This window comes from Stegodyphus dumicola, chromosome 3 (genome assembly GCF_044657685.1).
Source record: "Stegodyphus dumicola isolate Sdum_Otavi_A_Nest chromosome 3, ASM4465768v1".
Classification (NCBI taxonomy): Eukaryota; Metazoa; Arthropoda; class Arachnida; order Araneae; family Eresidae; genus Stegodyphus; species Stegodyphus dumicola.
The window spans coordinates 267,491,559-267,508,313 of record NC_140770.1 but is presented as its reverse complement, the minus strand read 5'-3'; the positions used below and the strand labels follow the sequence as shown (position 1 = coordinate 267,508,313).

The window sequence follows — 16,755 nt, the reverse complement described above, 5'->3', positions numbered from 1 at the left end:
ATCCTGTGTAGCACGTTTCAGATGCTTTAGGAAGATGTATAGCTGCTTTAAATCCTCATCTTGAGACCTTTGACACGCTTGTAACTTCTGCAAGATCATTAGCTCTCACTTCCTAGGGAACTCATAGACTGCGCAATTGACAGCATCACACATTACTGTATACGTTGAATAGCTTCTAGAGGAGATGATACTCCATACTGAAGGTAATTTTCCTATACGAAACTCACACATCGGATTTGTTAATTTTACCCATATGCTCATTTCTACTACACCATAATTATCTGATAATTTCTTTTCATGGTATTTTATACTTTACTATGTTTTATATACTACTGTGAGTCTGGCTTTCCTCATCCCCAGTCGCCCTTTAAAAGGGGTGTATATAATGTATATTCTACCTGCTTTCCTCATGCCTTCGTGGTGCAATTAGAAGCATACTCGACACATATTCTTGACAGGTCCAAGGTTCGAGTATTGACTAGGACACTATACATATTTCACGTCTCCTGCGTGAAAATAACCTAATATCTCTACAACTGTAACTAAAGTGATCAATTTAATATCGTAAAATAGTACACAAAACTAAAAACTCGAAACAATTTCAGCAAGACTTACAATTCGAGCTTGTTTTTCATACAAAAGAAAATTAAGTTTATTAATTGAAATAAATGCTTACGCTATATATTATTAAAAAGATAGTTTGACTTAAAAAAATCATTTTTACTTCCTTGTACGAAAAAAAGGAAGTATTGTAATCGCCAAAATTTTCGGGTATCATATTTCAACGAAAATACCCATATTTAACGATATAAATGCAATTTAGCGATGTTTTTGCGAGACATCTGCGCATAAGGACAAAATAAAGGACTCTTTTTCTCAAAACGGGTTGAAAAAGGATTTAAAATGGATTCAGAAGACAATGTTTCGTGACGTCTCGCATAACTCAAAAACGAGTAGCGTCGAAACTTGAAATTTTGTATTGGAGTATTTAATTATGGCAAAGCTCATCACTTATTTAATTATGGCAAAGCTATCTGCCTAAGGGGAGGGATGCCTTCGTGGAGGACTTTCTAAAGGAAACTGGCTCGTATACACGTTACACATGGGGAAAACCACGAAAACACCCATGCAGCCAGCCCGTTCGCGGGATTCGAACCTCGGACTGAACTACCAGTGTCCAGCGACGTTACCGCTCGACCGCTGGTGGGCCTTGAAATTTTGTAAAGAGGACTGTTATAACATGTAGTTTTGCAACTCCGTTTTTGGTTGCAATCGGCCAGATCAAAAGTGTATATATATATATATATATATATATATATATCCAGTTTGTTACTCGGGTCCTTGACCTCAGCATTTTTTAATTCTTATATGTTGGTAAATTGCGCATTTTATGCTTTAAAATGATTGAATTATGTTGTTCCTATCTTCCGTTTAAGGTTTTTATGCCTTTAGTTATTCTGCATGCAATAGTTGTAGAATTAGCTACAGTTTAATAGTTGTTTATGTGCTGCTAAGCATATTTTTTACCATAGCAGACATATTAGTTTACATATGAAACTTAGCAAAATAGTGAATCAAGTCAGTTTCTGGATCTTCAGTGTCTTTTTGCCGAGTGAGACCATAAGTAAACTTTTAGTTTCGTGCACCGAAAATTCTGTCTTCTTGGCCGCTGGCCGAATTGCTTATTTTTGCGTAGGAACTCTAGTTATAATTGTAAAAATTGTTTTAACTGTATTTCGTATTTTATATTTTCCATATTTTAAATTTTAATAAAGATATTTTGAGGTTTTTATGTAGTTTCGCTTTGTCGCGAAATGAGAACCGGTTTAATTGAATGAGAAATATATCTCTACTGAAATTTGAGGAAACAATTTTAAATGAAATGCAGCAAAAATTGCGTATAATTTAACATTTCGTAACAAGGAAGTCATGTGGTGCAGACATCAGATTTTTTTTCTTTAATCTACAGAATGCACAATAGTTGATTTCCACCCTACGAGTCCAAAAGTGAAACATGATTATCTAAATTTATAACAAGAATGGGAAAAGGAAACAAGCATAAAGTGAAATACCTTTCTAGGTATTTCTTTATCGTCTCACGATATGACTGATTAAAAAGAAAATTTTTGACATTCTTGCCAAATACAGAATATGGAAAGCAGGGCGAGTAAAATGGGCAAAGATGCCTATGCCAAAATTAAAAAGTAAACTTATGTGTAGATTGATAGTCAGTTATCAATCTGAATGCTTAGAAATAGTATTTATATTGTAATTAATAGTTGTACTGTATTAAAGTCGCTCAAAAATGCACGAGCACAGCTTACTATGTATCTTAACTCTTTTACACGTCACAGAAGACTACTTATTAAACAGAAAAATGGTTAATTAAATATTACAGTTTTAATTAATACTGTAATGTTTTCTGCTACTATCAGTTCAGGTCACAATATAACACTAATGCTAGAAGTTCCCTGTACCTACATATTGCTTGAATAAAAGCAGTAGGCGCACAGCATGATAGAAGATATACACCAGAAGATTATGCACAAGGCTACATATATTTCTAATAATACTTATAATCTATAATCTTCAAAACTTTCGGTTTATGTTTACATAGTTTCTCTATTACAGAGCGTTACACAAAGGAAAACAATGTCCACTGTCTTAAATTGGGAGATTCAGGTCATAGGTCTCTGGTTTTAACTGTTGAATAAACATTCTGTGGTAAGGCATAATGTCTATGGGAAAGCATTCAGATCTTCGTATTACGCAAATAATTAAATTTTAAATTTAGGAGTTTCATAAATTTGTGAATATCTTTGACTTATTGAAACATGTGTGAATTTTTTCACGCGTTCATAATGTTTTCAGAGACCTAATTCTCGTAACATCGGAACAAGCCCACGGATTCATCCTGGCAAAGAGTACAAGGTTTCGCCTGTTTTTGGCCAAAATCCTTGAGCACTATTCAGGTAGCAGTACGACTTTGCTCAGTTCCGCCCCTAAATTTGAAGGTTAGCACCCCGGGGACGAGTTCGAGGGTATCCTATCCTCTTCCCTAGCAACTTCTCTAGAGATGTTTCGGCTCTCCGCATACTTAAAGTACCCCATGCTGCACAGATACTATACATTTTCAAACATCAATGCCTTCTCCAGAATTCGAACATGGGTCCTTCGGTACAGCAGCTAACGTCGCTAACCACTATCACTGTTGGGCGGCATATATATCTAACATGTAAACGAGAATACTGACTTCAGTTTTTCCTTAGTAAAAATAAACCATGAAATTCAAATTGCGTGTTTCATGTCTCGAAAGCACGACTTCGAATATATATTATATATATAATAGCTTTGTTCTAATATAGGTACTTTGATGTAAGATCGGACATTTTCTGAAATGACATGCCAATTGTTTTTCATATTTAGATTCTACGACTCAAATTATGCCTAAATATTATATTTTGTAAAAGTTGGTGCGAAATTTTGGGAGAAATTCAAAAATTTATCTTGGCGCACATTGAAAAATGTGCGCCAAGAATAATTCACTCGAAGAACTTCCTAATTTATAGCAACCTATTTTTTTCCCTTTTTTTTCATTATACACGAGCCGCAAAAAAAAAAGTCATTGTTCATACTTCCAAATAATTTTAGTAAAACGACATTTTAGTAACCACATTCGCGGCGTTATTGTCGCTTATAACTAATATGCCATCTTTCAAAACGCGCCAATATGTAAATTCACGTATACCTTAGGAAATTTTGAATAAAAACTTTAATTTTTTGCAGGTAAGCTTAGAAATACATCACGTTTAAGATGATGGTAAAACATTTATAGGTTATAATTCAAACCTTTTTCAAACCATTCATAAAAATTGTTTAAAAATTACAAATTTTAAAAAGAAATAAAAAAATGCATGAATTTTATTTGGAATGAACCTAAATTTTGAAATGCGAAAAACAGAATCAAATACGTTTAATAAAAAAAAGTGATAATAAATATATACCAAATTCCATTAACATAGAAAAGCTAAAATTTTGAGATATGATTTTTTAAAAACTACTTATGCGACTTTTACAAAACTTAAACTGGCAGTTTGGTATAATTTGAGTCGTAGACTCAAAATGGGAAAAATAATTGCATATCATTTCAGAAAAAGTCCAGTTTTGTGTCACAATACATATATTAGAACAATGCTATCTATAAATCTAATAAATATCTTAAGTCGAGTGTTTCGAGATATTAAAAACGCAAGTTAAATTTCGTCAATCGCCCCAGTAGTACGAGATATTTTTTCCCCCACAGTTTACCTGTATATATTTTAATTAGAAAACCAACCTTATCTGCCGTACTATTTATAAAACAGAAATCATGAAACTGACTAACTGCCACGATACTGTAAAATATTTTCGAAATTACAATATTAGAAATAGAAATATATTTTAAATTGCTAGAAAGAGATTTTGAAAAACTCCATTATTCGTAATAGATAATATTTTAAAACTTATTTAAAATAAAGTATTCTACTGCAAATTACAAATAAGATACATAACCACTGATATTTAGGCAAAGTTATTATTAATCATCTATATTTTTACTCACGAATATTAAAAAACAATCTTTTAAAAAGTGCTAATTTTTCCTAAGGTAACCTACGCGATTTAGTAGTCCTTGATTAAATTTAATTGTGTACTATTATTTGAGTTTATGTCACTTGGAAGGCTTACACCTACTTCGAAATTGCATGCAAAAAAATTATAATACACACACAACTTGCAAAGGAAATTTAGTCTAGTTGTGGATTAACCAAGTCTTGTCTAATAGAAAGTTAGGTTTATTTATTACAAGACGATGAAACATTATTACACTACCCGACATTGAAAATGCAACCCCAAGAAGAAGTAGCCCGAAAATTATGCAAATTTCAGGGTAGACGCACGTCGCAGATTTATGCGAATAACGGGAAATGCGCAGCTCTCCGGCGCACGTTGAAGATATACGGGAAAGAACTTGCAGAATGTTCAATTTTTGTGCCGTTATTTTCGTTAGGGAAATGATCGTAGAAAAGTTTTTTCTTGTCTCAGAGGACGCGTGTAATAGAAAAGAATGTTAGGCCAACGTCTAGCAGACAGACGATGTTAAGAAGGGCATAGTGATCGGACTGAGTAAGGCAGGTTAGTCCACACGGAACATTTTAGCTGACACACACATGGATGCGTTCACAGTGCACCGGTTGTGACGAAAATAGTTAAAACAAGATAATATGGCAAGTTCGAGAGGTGCCGGCGCAGCCAGAGTGACATCAGCACACGTGGATCAACGCATCCGCCGACAAGCGGTGGTGAACCAGCAAGTTACTTCTACCTCCATTCTGCAGCATGTTCAAGACACCGTGGATATTGCCATATCGCCCAGAACCATTTGCCAACGACTGGTGACTTGTGGCCTGCACTCGTGGCGACAGTTAAGAAAACTGCCGTTGACCCCACATCATAGACGCCAACGTCTGCAGTGGTTCCGGGTTCGAGCAATGTGGACGACGCAATGTCACAAGATCATCGTGTTCTCAGATGAGTCACGCTTCTGATTCTCCAATGATAGTCGCCGCGTATGACTGTGGCGTCGAATATGGAGACAGGTCCAACCCGGCAGCAATTGTGGAATGCCACACCGCATGCCATCATGGTTTGGGGCGCAATTGCGTACGATTTCAGGTCACCTCTAGTTCGTATTCAGGGCACTATGATGGCCCAAGAACACGCAGATTATGTGGTGCGGCCGGTGGCACTCCCCTACCTTCAGAGAGTGACAATGCCCTTTATCAGCAGGATAACTTGCGACCACACATTGCTCTCATCAGTGAGCGTGCTCTACAAGGAGTACAGATGCTTCCCTGACCACCGTGCTCTCCTGATCTGTCACCAATCGGACACTTTGGGATGTGACAGGACGCCATTTGCAGATCCTGCCACTGTCACGTTCAGTAGGTGAACTATTCCAGATATTTGATGGGGAATGGAGAGCCATTTCTCAGGACACCATCCCTAGTGTCATTGACTCTGTACCTAGATGTGTTGCTTCGTGTATCGCTGCCCAATATGGTCCTACAACCTACTAAGCCGACGTTGTTCTCTATCTGTAATATGCATATCATTTGGAAATTTACTTTTCTCAATGGCGGGCACTTCCTTACAACGGCATTGACTGCTACTAAGGCAGGATGTGGTAGCCATTTTATTGTGGAAGCACCTAATAGGTGGCCACTGTTACCTCCTACGAGAGGACAGACAATATTTTACATCCATGCCTTCTCCGGGATTTTCGATATCGCAGTCTGCTTCCTTAAATCACTTAAAAAATAACAATCACTTGTTGTTCGTTGTTGCCTCTCTTTGCCTGCGGAGTTTCATCACTTTCTGAGCACTCCTTGGTGTTGCAGTTTTAGCATCGGGTAGTCTATTACAAACCATCAACGTGAAACAAAACTGTCTATGGATAACACAAAAAATAAACGAAAAGAAAGTGCCTGTTATAGCAGCAATGATAGCAGATGATGTTAAAGAACTGCGCACTTGTTTTTCTCCGTAGCATTACAAAACAAAAATTTCTAATTATAATTTCTACATACGTTCAGTGTCATTGCTCGAACTCTTTTGTAAATGATCTTCTTTAATGGCATTTACAACTCAGTTTCATCTTTTCGCGTGATGTCTATTCTTCCGTTATTTATGGCCCGATGTTTTTCTTTTGAGCACAGATTTCATTTATGTAGCCTAGGGAATATATTCTCAAGAATAAAGCGCTCAGGAGTTTTTGTTAATGATAATATGGAACATTCCTGTTGTTTTAGCTTTTCCTAGTGTTTAATTGGCTTCAGATTAAAATTGATTTTTTTTTAGTTAATTGTGAATGCCGTCAAAGGGAATATTATTATTTAGTTATTTGGTAAATCCGTCATTATTCGGGAGACAACTATATTTGTTAAAAGATTCGATTTTCTTACAAACGTTTCCCAGAAGTTCTTTTTAAACGTGTCGCTGTGTGAAAACGATTTTTCGAATTCCTGGTTTGGTGTGGTGTGCACAATACCCATAACTAACAAAATGTGTGTATTTATATAATTACCAACTTATGCAGTGTTACAAATGCTATATAATTTAATGATAATTTGTTATTGATTATTATGATAAAGTTATCGAACGTTATTTTGTCATATGAGAGCTATTTCAGAGGAGGTTCTTCTCGAAGAAAGCTTATGAGTACCTGGTCGGAAAGGCATGGAATCCTCATGCATAACCTATTCAGTTGACGGGAACAGAACAGAAAACTATGTAATATTCGAATTTGTTTTACTTGGCCTATGATAGGTGTTTATAACAATAAGGATACACCCAATTGGCGTAATTTTGCAGTTTTAAAATTTTGTTTTTGATTTATGATATTTATATTATAAGGTATTTCTCCCGTCGTCTTAGCATGCCTTCGTGGTGTAACGGTCAAGCACACTCGGCGCGTATTCGAGACGTCCGAGGTTCGAGTCCTGGTGAGGGTATGGTCAAGCTGCGGTGAAATAAATACATTTCCTCTACCTTTTTCAGGCAAATTCTATATACAAAAAATATTTACAGATTGGTTGGAGTAAACATGATAGCTCCTCTACATCACCACATCTATCCACTCTCTCCAATCTCTCTCTACTCTCTGCTGAAACTCTTTAATAAGCTATACATACATGACGCATTCTATAACTTTATCTACAAGGGCATTGCTCATTTTTCAAGTCTTGTGCTTCTAAAATGTCCTAATGGCTCTACAATATATCAGACGTAATCTGCATATGGGCAAGATTTTATTTCGATACTTATCAGGACCGCTATTATTGTAGTTGTCGTATTTTAACCCCACCACGAAAAATCACCAATGGGAAGAACTGGTGCAGCTCTTATTGGCTATAGACCTTCGTTTTTAGCTATGACATGTAATTTCTGTCCAAAAATATTCCACTTTAGTTCTTCACTCCTGAGATCACGGTCTTCAAGAATTTTGTTACTCTCTAAGTATACCACTTACCTCACGAAAGAGCTTTTGCTGACGACATTTTCCGTTTCTCTGTACTACCAAAGCAGTTAGAAAGTTAGGGTAGGTTAGATTAGAGTATTCGAATACAGTAAAGAACATGAGCGCTATTTGCCTAAGCGAAGTCAGCCTTCGTTGTGGAGAACCGTCTAAGTGAAACTGGCTCATATTCACGTTACGCATCAGAAAAAGGACGAAAATTAACCATTCATGGCTGCCCGTTTGCCTAAAATAGAAATTTTGCCGAACTCTGTGTATTGAGCGGTCTTTATCGGCCACTAAGCGGGCTCCACGCACATAAAAATTAAAGTATTCATTAAAACTGAACGATCTGAGCCCCAGCTTAGCATGTTATCGTCCTACCCTAATGATTATACCAGGGCCTACCAGCGGCCGAGCGATAAAGATGCTGAACACTGGTAGTTTCGTCCGAGGTTCGAATCTCGCGAACGGGCTGGCTGCATGGGCGTTTTCGTGGTTTTCCCCATGTGTAACGTGTATACGAGCCAGTTTCCCTTCGAAAGGCCTCCACGAAGGCACTCCTCCCTTCAGGCAGATAGCCCTCGTGTGCTTTGACATAATTAAATAATCCAATCCTATTCCAATGATTATACCAAACCGTTATTAACTTAATTTCGTAAATAAAGAAGATTACCCACAAGGAACTAAATTATATAGTATCATTCTATTTGCTAAAAAATACAGAGAATATTTGCTCATATTATTCATCCACTGCATACAAAGTATGCTGTACGCAGCTTCATATAGATTTATGCGTAATATACAAGAGGGTCTTTGCAAATTTTGGCAATCAATATTCAATCAATATATGCAAGCTAAAAAATCATTTTTAAATCCTTTAGGTGGTATTTGCTTTCCAGCAATGCTCTGGCATTTAGCCTGCCGACTAATTCCAGATCCTGTTATGAAGTTGGAAACCCCAGCGCGAAGACATCGCCCCCTCACACAGAGAGCTCCCGTGTGCTTTATAATACTCACAGAACGTAACCTCTGAAATGGAAACTGGATCGTATTTCCGTTACACAATGAGGAAAACCACGAAAACGAAGAATGCTGTTAACCGTTCGTGTGACACTGAACCAAGTCCGAAACCCAGAGTTTATCGGATTTAAAAACTCAGCCAGTGGCCATTGTGGTAAAACATTTGGACTGGACTTGTCAGGAAAGATCATAAATAGTTATATAAGTGAAACAGAAAGATTGAGCGCCAGAGCAACATGTTTGCTGCCTGTCCCAAAGATTATTGCATTTGGGAGGGACGTTACTGCAGAATCCATAAAACGGTTCTTCACTTCACTTTTCAGTTGAATTTAGAATACGCTCTCGGTAGCTTGACATGCATACATGGGCAGTATATAATATATAATCTCATAGAAATGTTCGAGAACCAGGATGCCTTTGCAAGCCAAAAAAACTCATTATGCATTTCAAGGGTAGCAACTCTTCGACAATGCGCTAGCGATGAACATGAAAGGATGAAAAAAATGAATACAATCTTAAATATGTCATGAATGGATGAATCATGAATCATATGGATATATATACAGTGAAAAATGATCACGAATCGATTCGCAAACAAATTGACGAAAAATACCTCATGTTTGCGAAAAAAGTGTAGATGGCGCTGAATGAGATAAGAGATAAAATTTAAGTATTTCGAAACTGCCTTATCTCGCTTTGATATCGAAAACGAAGGCGCCATTAGAAAGGAAAAGGGATGTGATTTTAAATATACACCGTGGAGAGATATTTTGTTCTGAAAAGCAGAAATTCTTACGTGAATTCAACAAAGACAAAATACGTAAGAAATGGAAACAAGCGAGCCATCAGGTATGTTTCATTTTAGATACTTCTGGGTCGTTATCAGAAAGGGAAATGACTTGATTAGGAGATTGCATTTATGGAAGGTAGATAATTTCTTATGTTAATTTTGCCAAAGGCTTCCGTTACAATAGCTGGATTTTGTTTCTAAATTTGAATTAACAGTTGATGTAACGTTTCCTAGTTTTTCCTAGTTCCTTAATTTAGGAAGTAACGTTTCCTAGTTTTACTCTAAAAACTTAAATCTTCGCCAATAATTTCGAATGTTAATAAAAACCTATTATATTGCAATTAATATTTATATATAATAGATAAACGTGACTTGATTTGAGAAATTAGCCTTCTTTTTGTTCGACAGGTATAAATAATTCACACAGATATTACTCCGCCTTCGTCATGTATTTCTTCTGCTATACCCTTATCATGATGCTTTAGTTATTTTTTCATCAATGATATGGTAGAAGCAGAAAATTGGGATGAATTTCGAGCAATGATGTTTTATTTCAATGAATTTTCCATTAAAGAACGTTGAAAAATGACTGATGCAATTCGAGCCGACATTGCGCTATCACTACGAATTGAAAAATAAACTCAAATACCTAAACTAATTGATGTAAATTATTGAAAAATAATATTTATGTTTAATTTTCTGCCCTTCACTATTAGGTAATGAGTTTTTATGTCCTGAAAAATAAAATAAAGTGTAAGTATACTATGGGAAAATAAGTGGAATGAAAAAAAAAAAAATTCGAAGATCGGACCTGCTATTTTGTGTCTGTGCTCTTCACTTCCTCTGGTACAGAGGTTTTGCTATTTCAGTGTTCTTTTATGACTGCGCACTTCTCGCTGCATACGGGCCTACTAAAGACCGAACGTTTATGTCGTTGAACACTGGTAGTTTTGTCCGAAGTTCGAATCCCGCGAATGGGCTGGGTGCATGTACTTTCCGGTGTTTTTCCCCAATGTGTATACGAGCCCATTTTCCTTGGAAAGTTCTCTACGACGACATCCCTCCTGCTAGGCAGATAGCCCTCGAGTTCTTTGCCGTAATCACATAAACCAAACCTCTACAGAATTTTGGATTGTACTATTTTAATTCATTTTTCTTATCAAAATTCAATAATTTAGACTTCAAATATTATATTGTTCTCAAAATAACATTGCAACTTCGCAAATGTTTTTAAATCCCTCAAATTTAAGGAAGAAAACACATAAAGTACAGGTTCAACGTACTTTCACTCGTTTTCATCTGGCATGGCAATTGATTCGCAAGAAGTTACATGACCAAAACTAGAGACTACAACGGCTGTATTCTTAATGATGTTATTACTGATATTTTTAAAACATTTCATTTCCCTAATTTTATCATAAATATGGGAGAAACGGTAAAAATGTAACATAGAGCAACGTAAGAATTTCAGAGAGCCATTCGTACGTCTACAAGCGCATAAATGCATATAAATTTATTTGATTCTTTGAAAAAATTCTTAAAGATTTTAATTTCTATCTGGTTGCGATTAACACCACCAGAATTTGAAATAAATGTCTGATGTGTACACCCCGACTTCCTTGTACGGAATATTAAATTACACGCATTTTTGCTGCATTTCATTTAAACGTATTTACTAGAATTTCATTAGAGATATGGTTTTCATTCAATTAATTCAGTTCTCACTTCGCGACAAGGCAAAAATACATAAAACCTCAAAATAGCTTTATTAAAATTTGAAAAATGTGGAAAAATATAAAACATAATAGCATTTAAAACAATTTAAAGAAAATTTTTACAGTTAAATTTAGAGTTTCTACGCAAAAACAAGCAATTCTGTCAGCGGGCCAAAAGGCAGATTTTTCAGTGCACAAAAGCGAAAGTTTGCTTTTGGTCTCACTCGGCAAAGAGATACTGAAGGCGTAGTAACTGACTTAATTTGTTGTGGACGCTATGCTGAGTCAATACATGGATAATTGAATAACTTAAATGATAATTCCAGGATTAAGTAAGCAAAATATTTTCGTTAAAAATTGAAAGATTTTAACATAAAACCCCAAGTTCAGATAAATAATTTTTACAATTAAAATTACACTTTGTACGCAAAATATCAGGTGCACATCTACATGTTATAGTAGTCCTATATACAAAATTTCAACATTCTGGGGATACACGTTTTTGAGTTATGCGAGATACATACATATATACATACGTACAGTAACGTGTTTGCGTTGTTACGTTACCAACATAATTACACTAAGAAATGTAAAGAAACCTTGCGCATAAAATATCCGCGCTTGAAAATGCACGCGCTTAAAAACTTTCTTCAGTTATTCTGTAAGTTTGACGAATAAAGTTGATTGTTGGATCCAAAATAATGAGATTTCTTTAAAAATTCATTACAGACGTTTTCAAGAATAAATATGTGGTTGTAATCGCTGTGATAGAAAGGTGAAACCAGTGTTTATTTAAAAACAAAAGAAATACAGTGCGTGTGAGTATAAGTTTTTATGAATAGTTTGCCATTTTGTATGACAATGTTTCATCTTATTATTGAATTCAACTAACAGAACGATTCGATTCATTATTCGATCACGTGATCTATCAACATTTCTTGATTATAAAAATAAGGATTATAATATGGTTACCTTGGATATTACTGTTGGCTCAACTGTGCTCACTCTTTTTTCATACTATTTTGAACCCTCAAGAAACATTGACTTAGATCTTCATAAAATTAGTCAAGTCTTTATGTCCAAAAGTCTTAATCGACTGGTTTGGTGTATGGACTCTAATAGCAAATCTGAATTATGGTTTAGTCCCTATTCTGACTCTCGTGGAGATAAACTGAGTGAATTTATTTCTGCCAACAACCTATTTGTTATTAATGAAGATTATGGACCTACGTTTCAGGCAACTCAGGGTTCTAGTTATATTGATGTTATTGTTATTGGTTCAGATCTTCTCCAGGATATTTCGAGTTGGCGACTGTCTGAAAAAGAATCCCTTTCTGATCATATGATGATTGAATCTGAATTTTGTCTTTCTACGTTCTTACGAGACACCTCAAATGTTCCTTTTAAAATCTTAAATACAGGGAAAGCAAATTGGGATCGTTTTCGAAAATTTTGTTCTTCTCGCATCACCCGTTTCATTGATATTCTTAACGACTGTACTGACGGTTCTCGACTAAATACTCTTGTTGAGAATTTTAGTTCTGTTCTTCTCCAGGCATCTCAAATTTCCATACCTTAGGAATCATGGTAAGCACAATGTTCCTTGGTGGTCTGCCGAAATTTTTTGTATGAGAAAAAGGCTTAATGCCTCTAGGCGTAGATTTCAGCGTTGTAAAAATCCGCCTCTTAGAGAACTTTATAAAAGTAAATATCTTGAATATAGAAAAGTTTACAATCTAAAGCTTGCCGATGCTAAATCTCAGTCTTGGAAAACATTTCTTTCGACCATTGATGTTCGCAATGTATGGAAAAAGATTTACACGTATGGAGTTAAAAGAGATTTCATGAAAAAAAATTGAAATAACTGGTATTTGTCTTTCCACTGGAGAGACAACCAACTCTTTAGAAGAGACAATTACTGCTGTGCTTCAGAAATCTTTCCCCTCGGATCTAGAGGAAAATGATGAGGATTTGCATAAGGAATACCGTCAAGCTGCGCGTACTGCTTATTCTTCTTTTGTAGATCCTATGTTTTCTTGTGATGAAGTTAATACAGTTATTTCTATGCTGGAACCAAATAAATCACCTGGTCCTGACTCTATTTCGAACGAGATTATTAAACAGTTTCATTTAATGTTTCCTCAATTTCTCCATAAACGTTTTAACGTTTGCTTAAATGTTGGCATTTTCCCACGTGTTTGGAAACATGCTCAAGTAATTCTTATTCCTAAAGGAAATGAGTCTAGGATTCCTTGCCTAGATAACCTTAGGTGTATAAGCTTACTTCCTGTTTTGGGTAAGTGCTTGGAAAAACTTTTTATTAACAGAATTTGCTGGTATCTCCGCCATAGAGACCTTCTTTCTGGTAATCAGTATGGTTTTACACCTCAAAAAAGTTCTGAAGACGCTCTTTTACGCTTGAATGAAATTGTTCAGAGAGGAAAAAAGAAACACTTGCACACTATTTTGGTCTTTTTGGATATTAAGGGCGCCTTCGACTATGCGTGGTGGCCTTGTATTCTCAATCTTCTCAAAAAAGTGGAACTTCCAATGAATATTTTTTCACTTGCTGCTGATTTTTTAAATGATCGGGCGGCCAAATTGCAATTGGGCTCGGCTTCTGCAATTCGTCACCTTGAAAGGGGTTGCCCTCAAGGTTCTGTTTCAGGACCTACGTTTTGGAATATTATTATTAATAATCTCCTATTAAAACTGGAAAATCTTGCTTGTTGTGATACTATAGCCTTTGCGGATGATGTTTTGTTTTGCTTCCAGAGTAGGGACCTTTCTGCTACTTTTTTACAGGCACAAAAGACTTTAAATTTCGCCTCCAACTGGTCAAAAGGTTTTAAATTAGATTTTAATCCTGATAAAACCAGGGTTATGATTATTGAAAAGCGAAACATCTGTTATGATGCATTTCAGTTATCTCTCGATGGCACCCCTTTGACTGTGGTAAAGCAAATGAAATGTCTTGGGGTTTTTCTTGACTGTATATTTTCTTGGAAACAACACTTAACTTATGTATCAGAGAAATGTGATAGATTACAGCGTGGATTAAGTCGTATTGCACGCAACACATACGGTATTAATTTTAACGTTCATTCGCTCATCTATAAACAAGGAATTGCCCCCTTCATTATGTATGACTCTAGAGTCTGGGGTATATCGCTCAAGAAGAAGATAAATTATAGATATTTACGACGTGTTCAAAGGCGGATACTTCTGCGGGTCATATGTGGATATCGTACCGTAAGCTATGAGTCTGTTTATGCAATTTCTGGCTTTCCTCCAATTGACATTGCCATTCTTCATTCTATTGCTTATAAGGAAAATATTTCTGCTTCTACTGTCTCTCAGTATGATTGTATATTACCTCTATCTGATCTCCCTCATCCTTCAGAAAGAAATGCTGTTAATTTTATTCAGTTTAGCAATAATGTCGTAGATGATTCGCCTGTAACTTGCTATACTGATGGCAGCAAAATTGATGGCAAGGTTGGTCTCGCATTTGTTGTCTTCAAAAATGGTCTTGAATTTGGGCACTTTCAATTTAGAATCAGAGATGAATGTACCGTTTTCATAGCTGAACTTTTGTGCTTAAACTTCGCCGTCAAATGGGTCTCTAAACAAAACAGTGCTGTTTCAGACTATCTCATTTGTACTGATTCCCTTTCATCCTTGGAGATCTTAAAATGTATTTCTTCTTCTAATAATATCATTATTGAGATTCAAAAAGAACTGAAAAATCTAAAGGATAAAAATATTTCGGTTTCATTTTCATTTGTTCGTGGTCATACAGGTGTTGTTGGGAACGAACGAGCCGATTTCCTTGCTAAGACTGCGACTAAGCAGGAAATTGACACTTTTGTCAATATCCCTAATTCCTTTTATAAGAAGGTCATGTATAAAAGCATTGTGGAATCGTGGAATCACGAATTCATTAATTCAAATAAAGGGAGTTTAACTAGAAGATTTTCCCCTTCTATTAAAATGAGATTGTCGTGTCATCATTTCTTCACAAATTATAAATTAACCCAGTTTCTTACTGGACATGGGAATTTTAAAAGTTATTTGAACAGATTTAAGTTGAGTCCTGAGTCTGTCTGTGACTGTGTCCTCGGCGGCGAGGAGAATGTAGAACATGTGCTTCTTCTATGTCCTAAATATGAGAACGAAAGAAAAGTCTTGAAACTGGGTCTGAAAAATTTTAATATTAACTGGCCTCCAGAGTTTTACCAATTTATTTCCGAGAGAAGTGCTTTTAACACTTTTTGTCAATTCATTGTAAAACTGTGTAATCATCCTTAATTTTATTTCAATTTTCTCTTCTGTTTAGTTTGTATTGTGTTTCTTACTTACTTCTGTAAGCCCCATGTGATACTATGTGGTACATGGGGAACTTGTTGTGTTTCTTTTAATAAAAAAAAAAAAAAAAAAAAAAAAAAAAAAAAAAAAAACTAACAGAACGATATTCTAAGCTTTTGGATTAAAACTTCAAAATATTTAGCATGATTACGATGCTCTTTTAGAATTTTAGCTCTTGTATTAGAGTGTCAAATTTATTATGTTAATATTAGAATATTTCAATTATGGAATTTGAGCTTTTGTATTAGAATTGCAAATTTATTACGTTATTTTTATAATATTCTTTATTCCTAAATTTGAGCTGTTGTATTAGAGTCCCAAATTTTGTTGAGAGAATCAAGTTAGAGGCTTGCATTTTTTTTTATTTACTTTAGTAAAATTTATTAAAAGCAAGCTTTGCAGATTTTTGTTTATCGGAAAGCACATACGTTTATTGCATTAAGTATTTTAGAATAAAAAAATGCGTTGTGTCATACTTGAATTTCCAATAAGAAAAGGCTAGATTGAGGAAGTTGATTTGAATTTTTTAATACTGACTAAAAGCCTTTTAAACTTAATTTTGAAACGCTATCGAAGAGTTTTCTATTTCTAGAAATATCATTTCTTGCCAAGGGTACAAAACAAGATTTAATAGAAGTAGCCGATAAATTGGATGAGGATGTTAAGCAAGATTTTTTAAATGGAAAAATTGGTGCTGTTAAATTAACTGAAGAAGAAATGAATAATGGGATAGAATCAAATACAAGTTTACCTGAAGAGAAAGAAAGTGAACCTCAGGGTCTTGTTGAATCAGATGAACAATCATC

General features: G+C 35.2%; 2 protein-coding genes across 4 annotated transcripts in view; one reads left to right on the top strand and one right to left on the bottom strand.

Moving 5' to 3' along the window:
- The window catches only part of Dgk (diacyl glycerol kinase 1), a 911,622-nt gene that overhangs the window by 536,612 nt on the left and 358,255 nt on the right, over window positions 1–16,755 (bottom strand). The window lies entirely within an intron of this gene.
- LOC118198505 (uncharacterized) overlaps window positions 9,768–16,755 on the top strand; it is a 29,292-nt gene continuing 22,304 nt past the window's right edge. For both annotated transcript variants that reach the window (XM_085814113.1, XM_085814112.1), the window contains exon 1: window positions 9,768–9,925. In XM_085814113.1, the coding sequence (XP_085670239.1) occupies window positions 9,904–9,925 (22 nt within the window). In that variant the 5' untranslated portion in view covers window positions 9,768–9,903. The remainder of the gene's footprint in view (window positions 9,926–16,755) is intronic.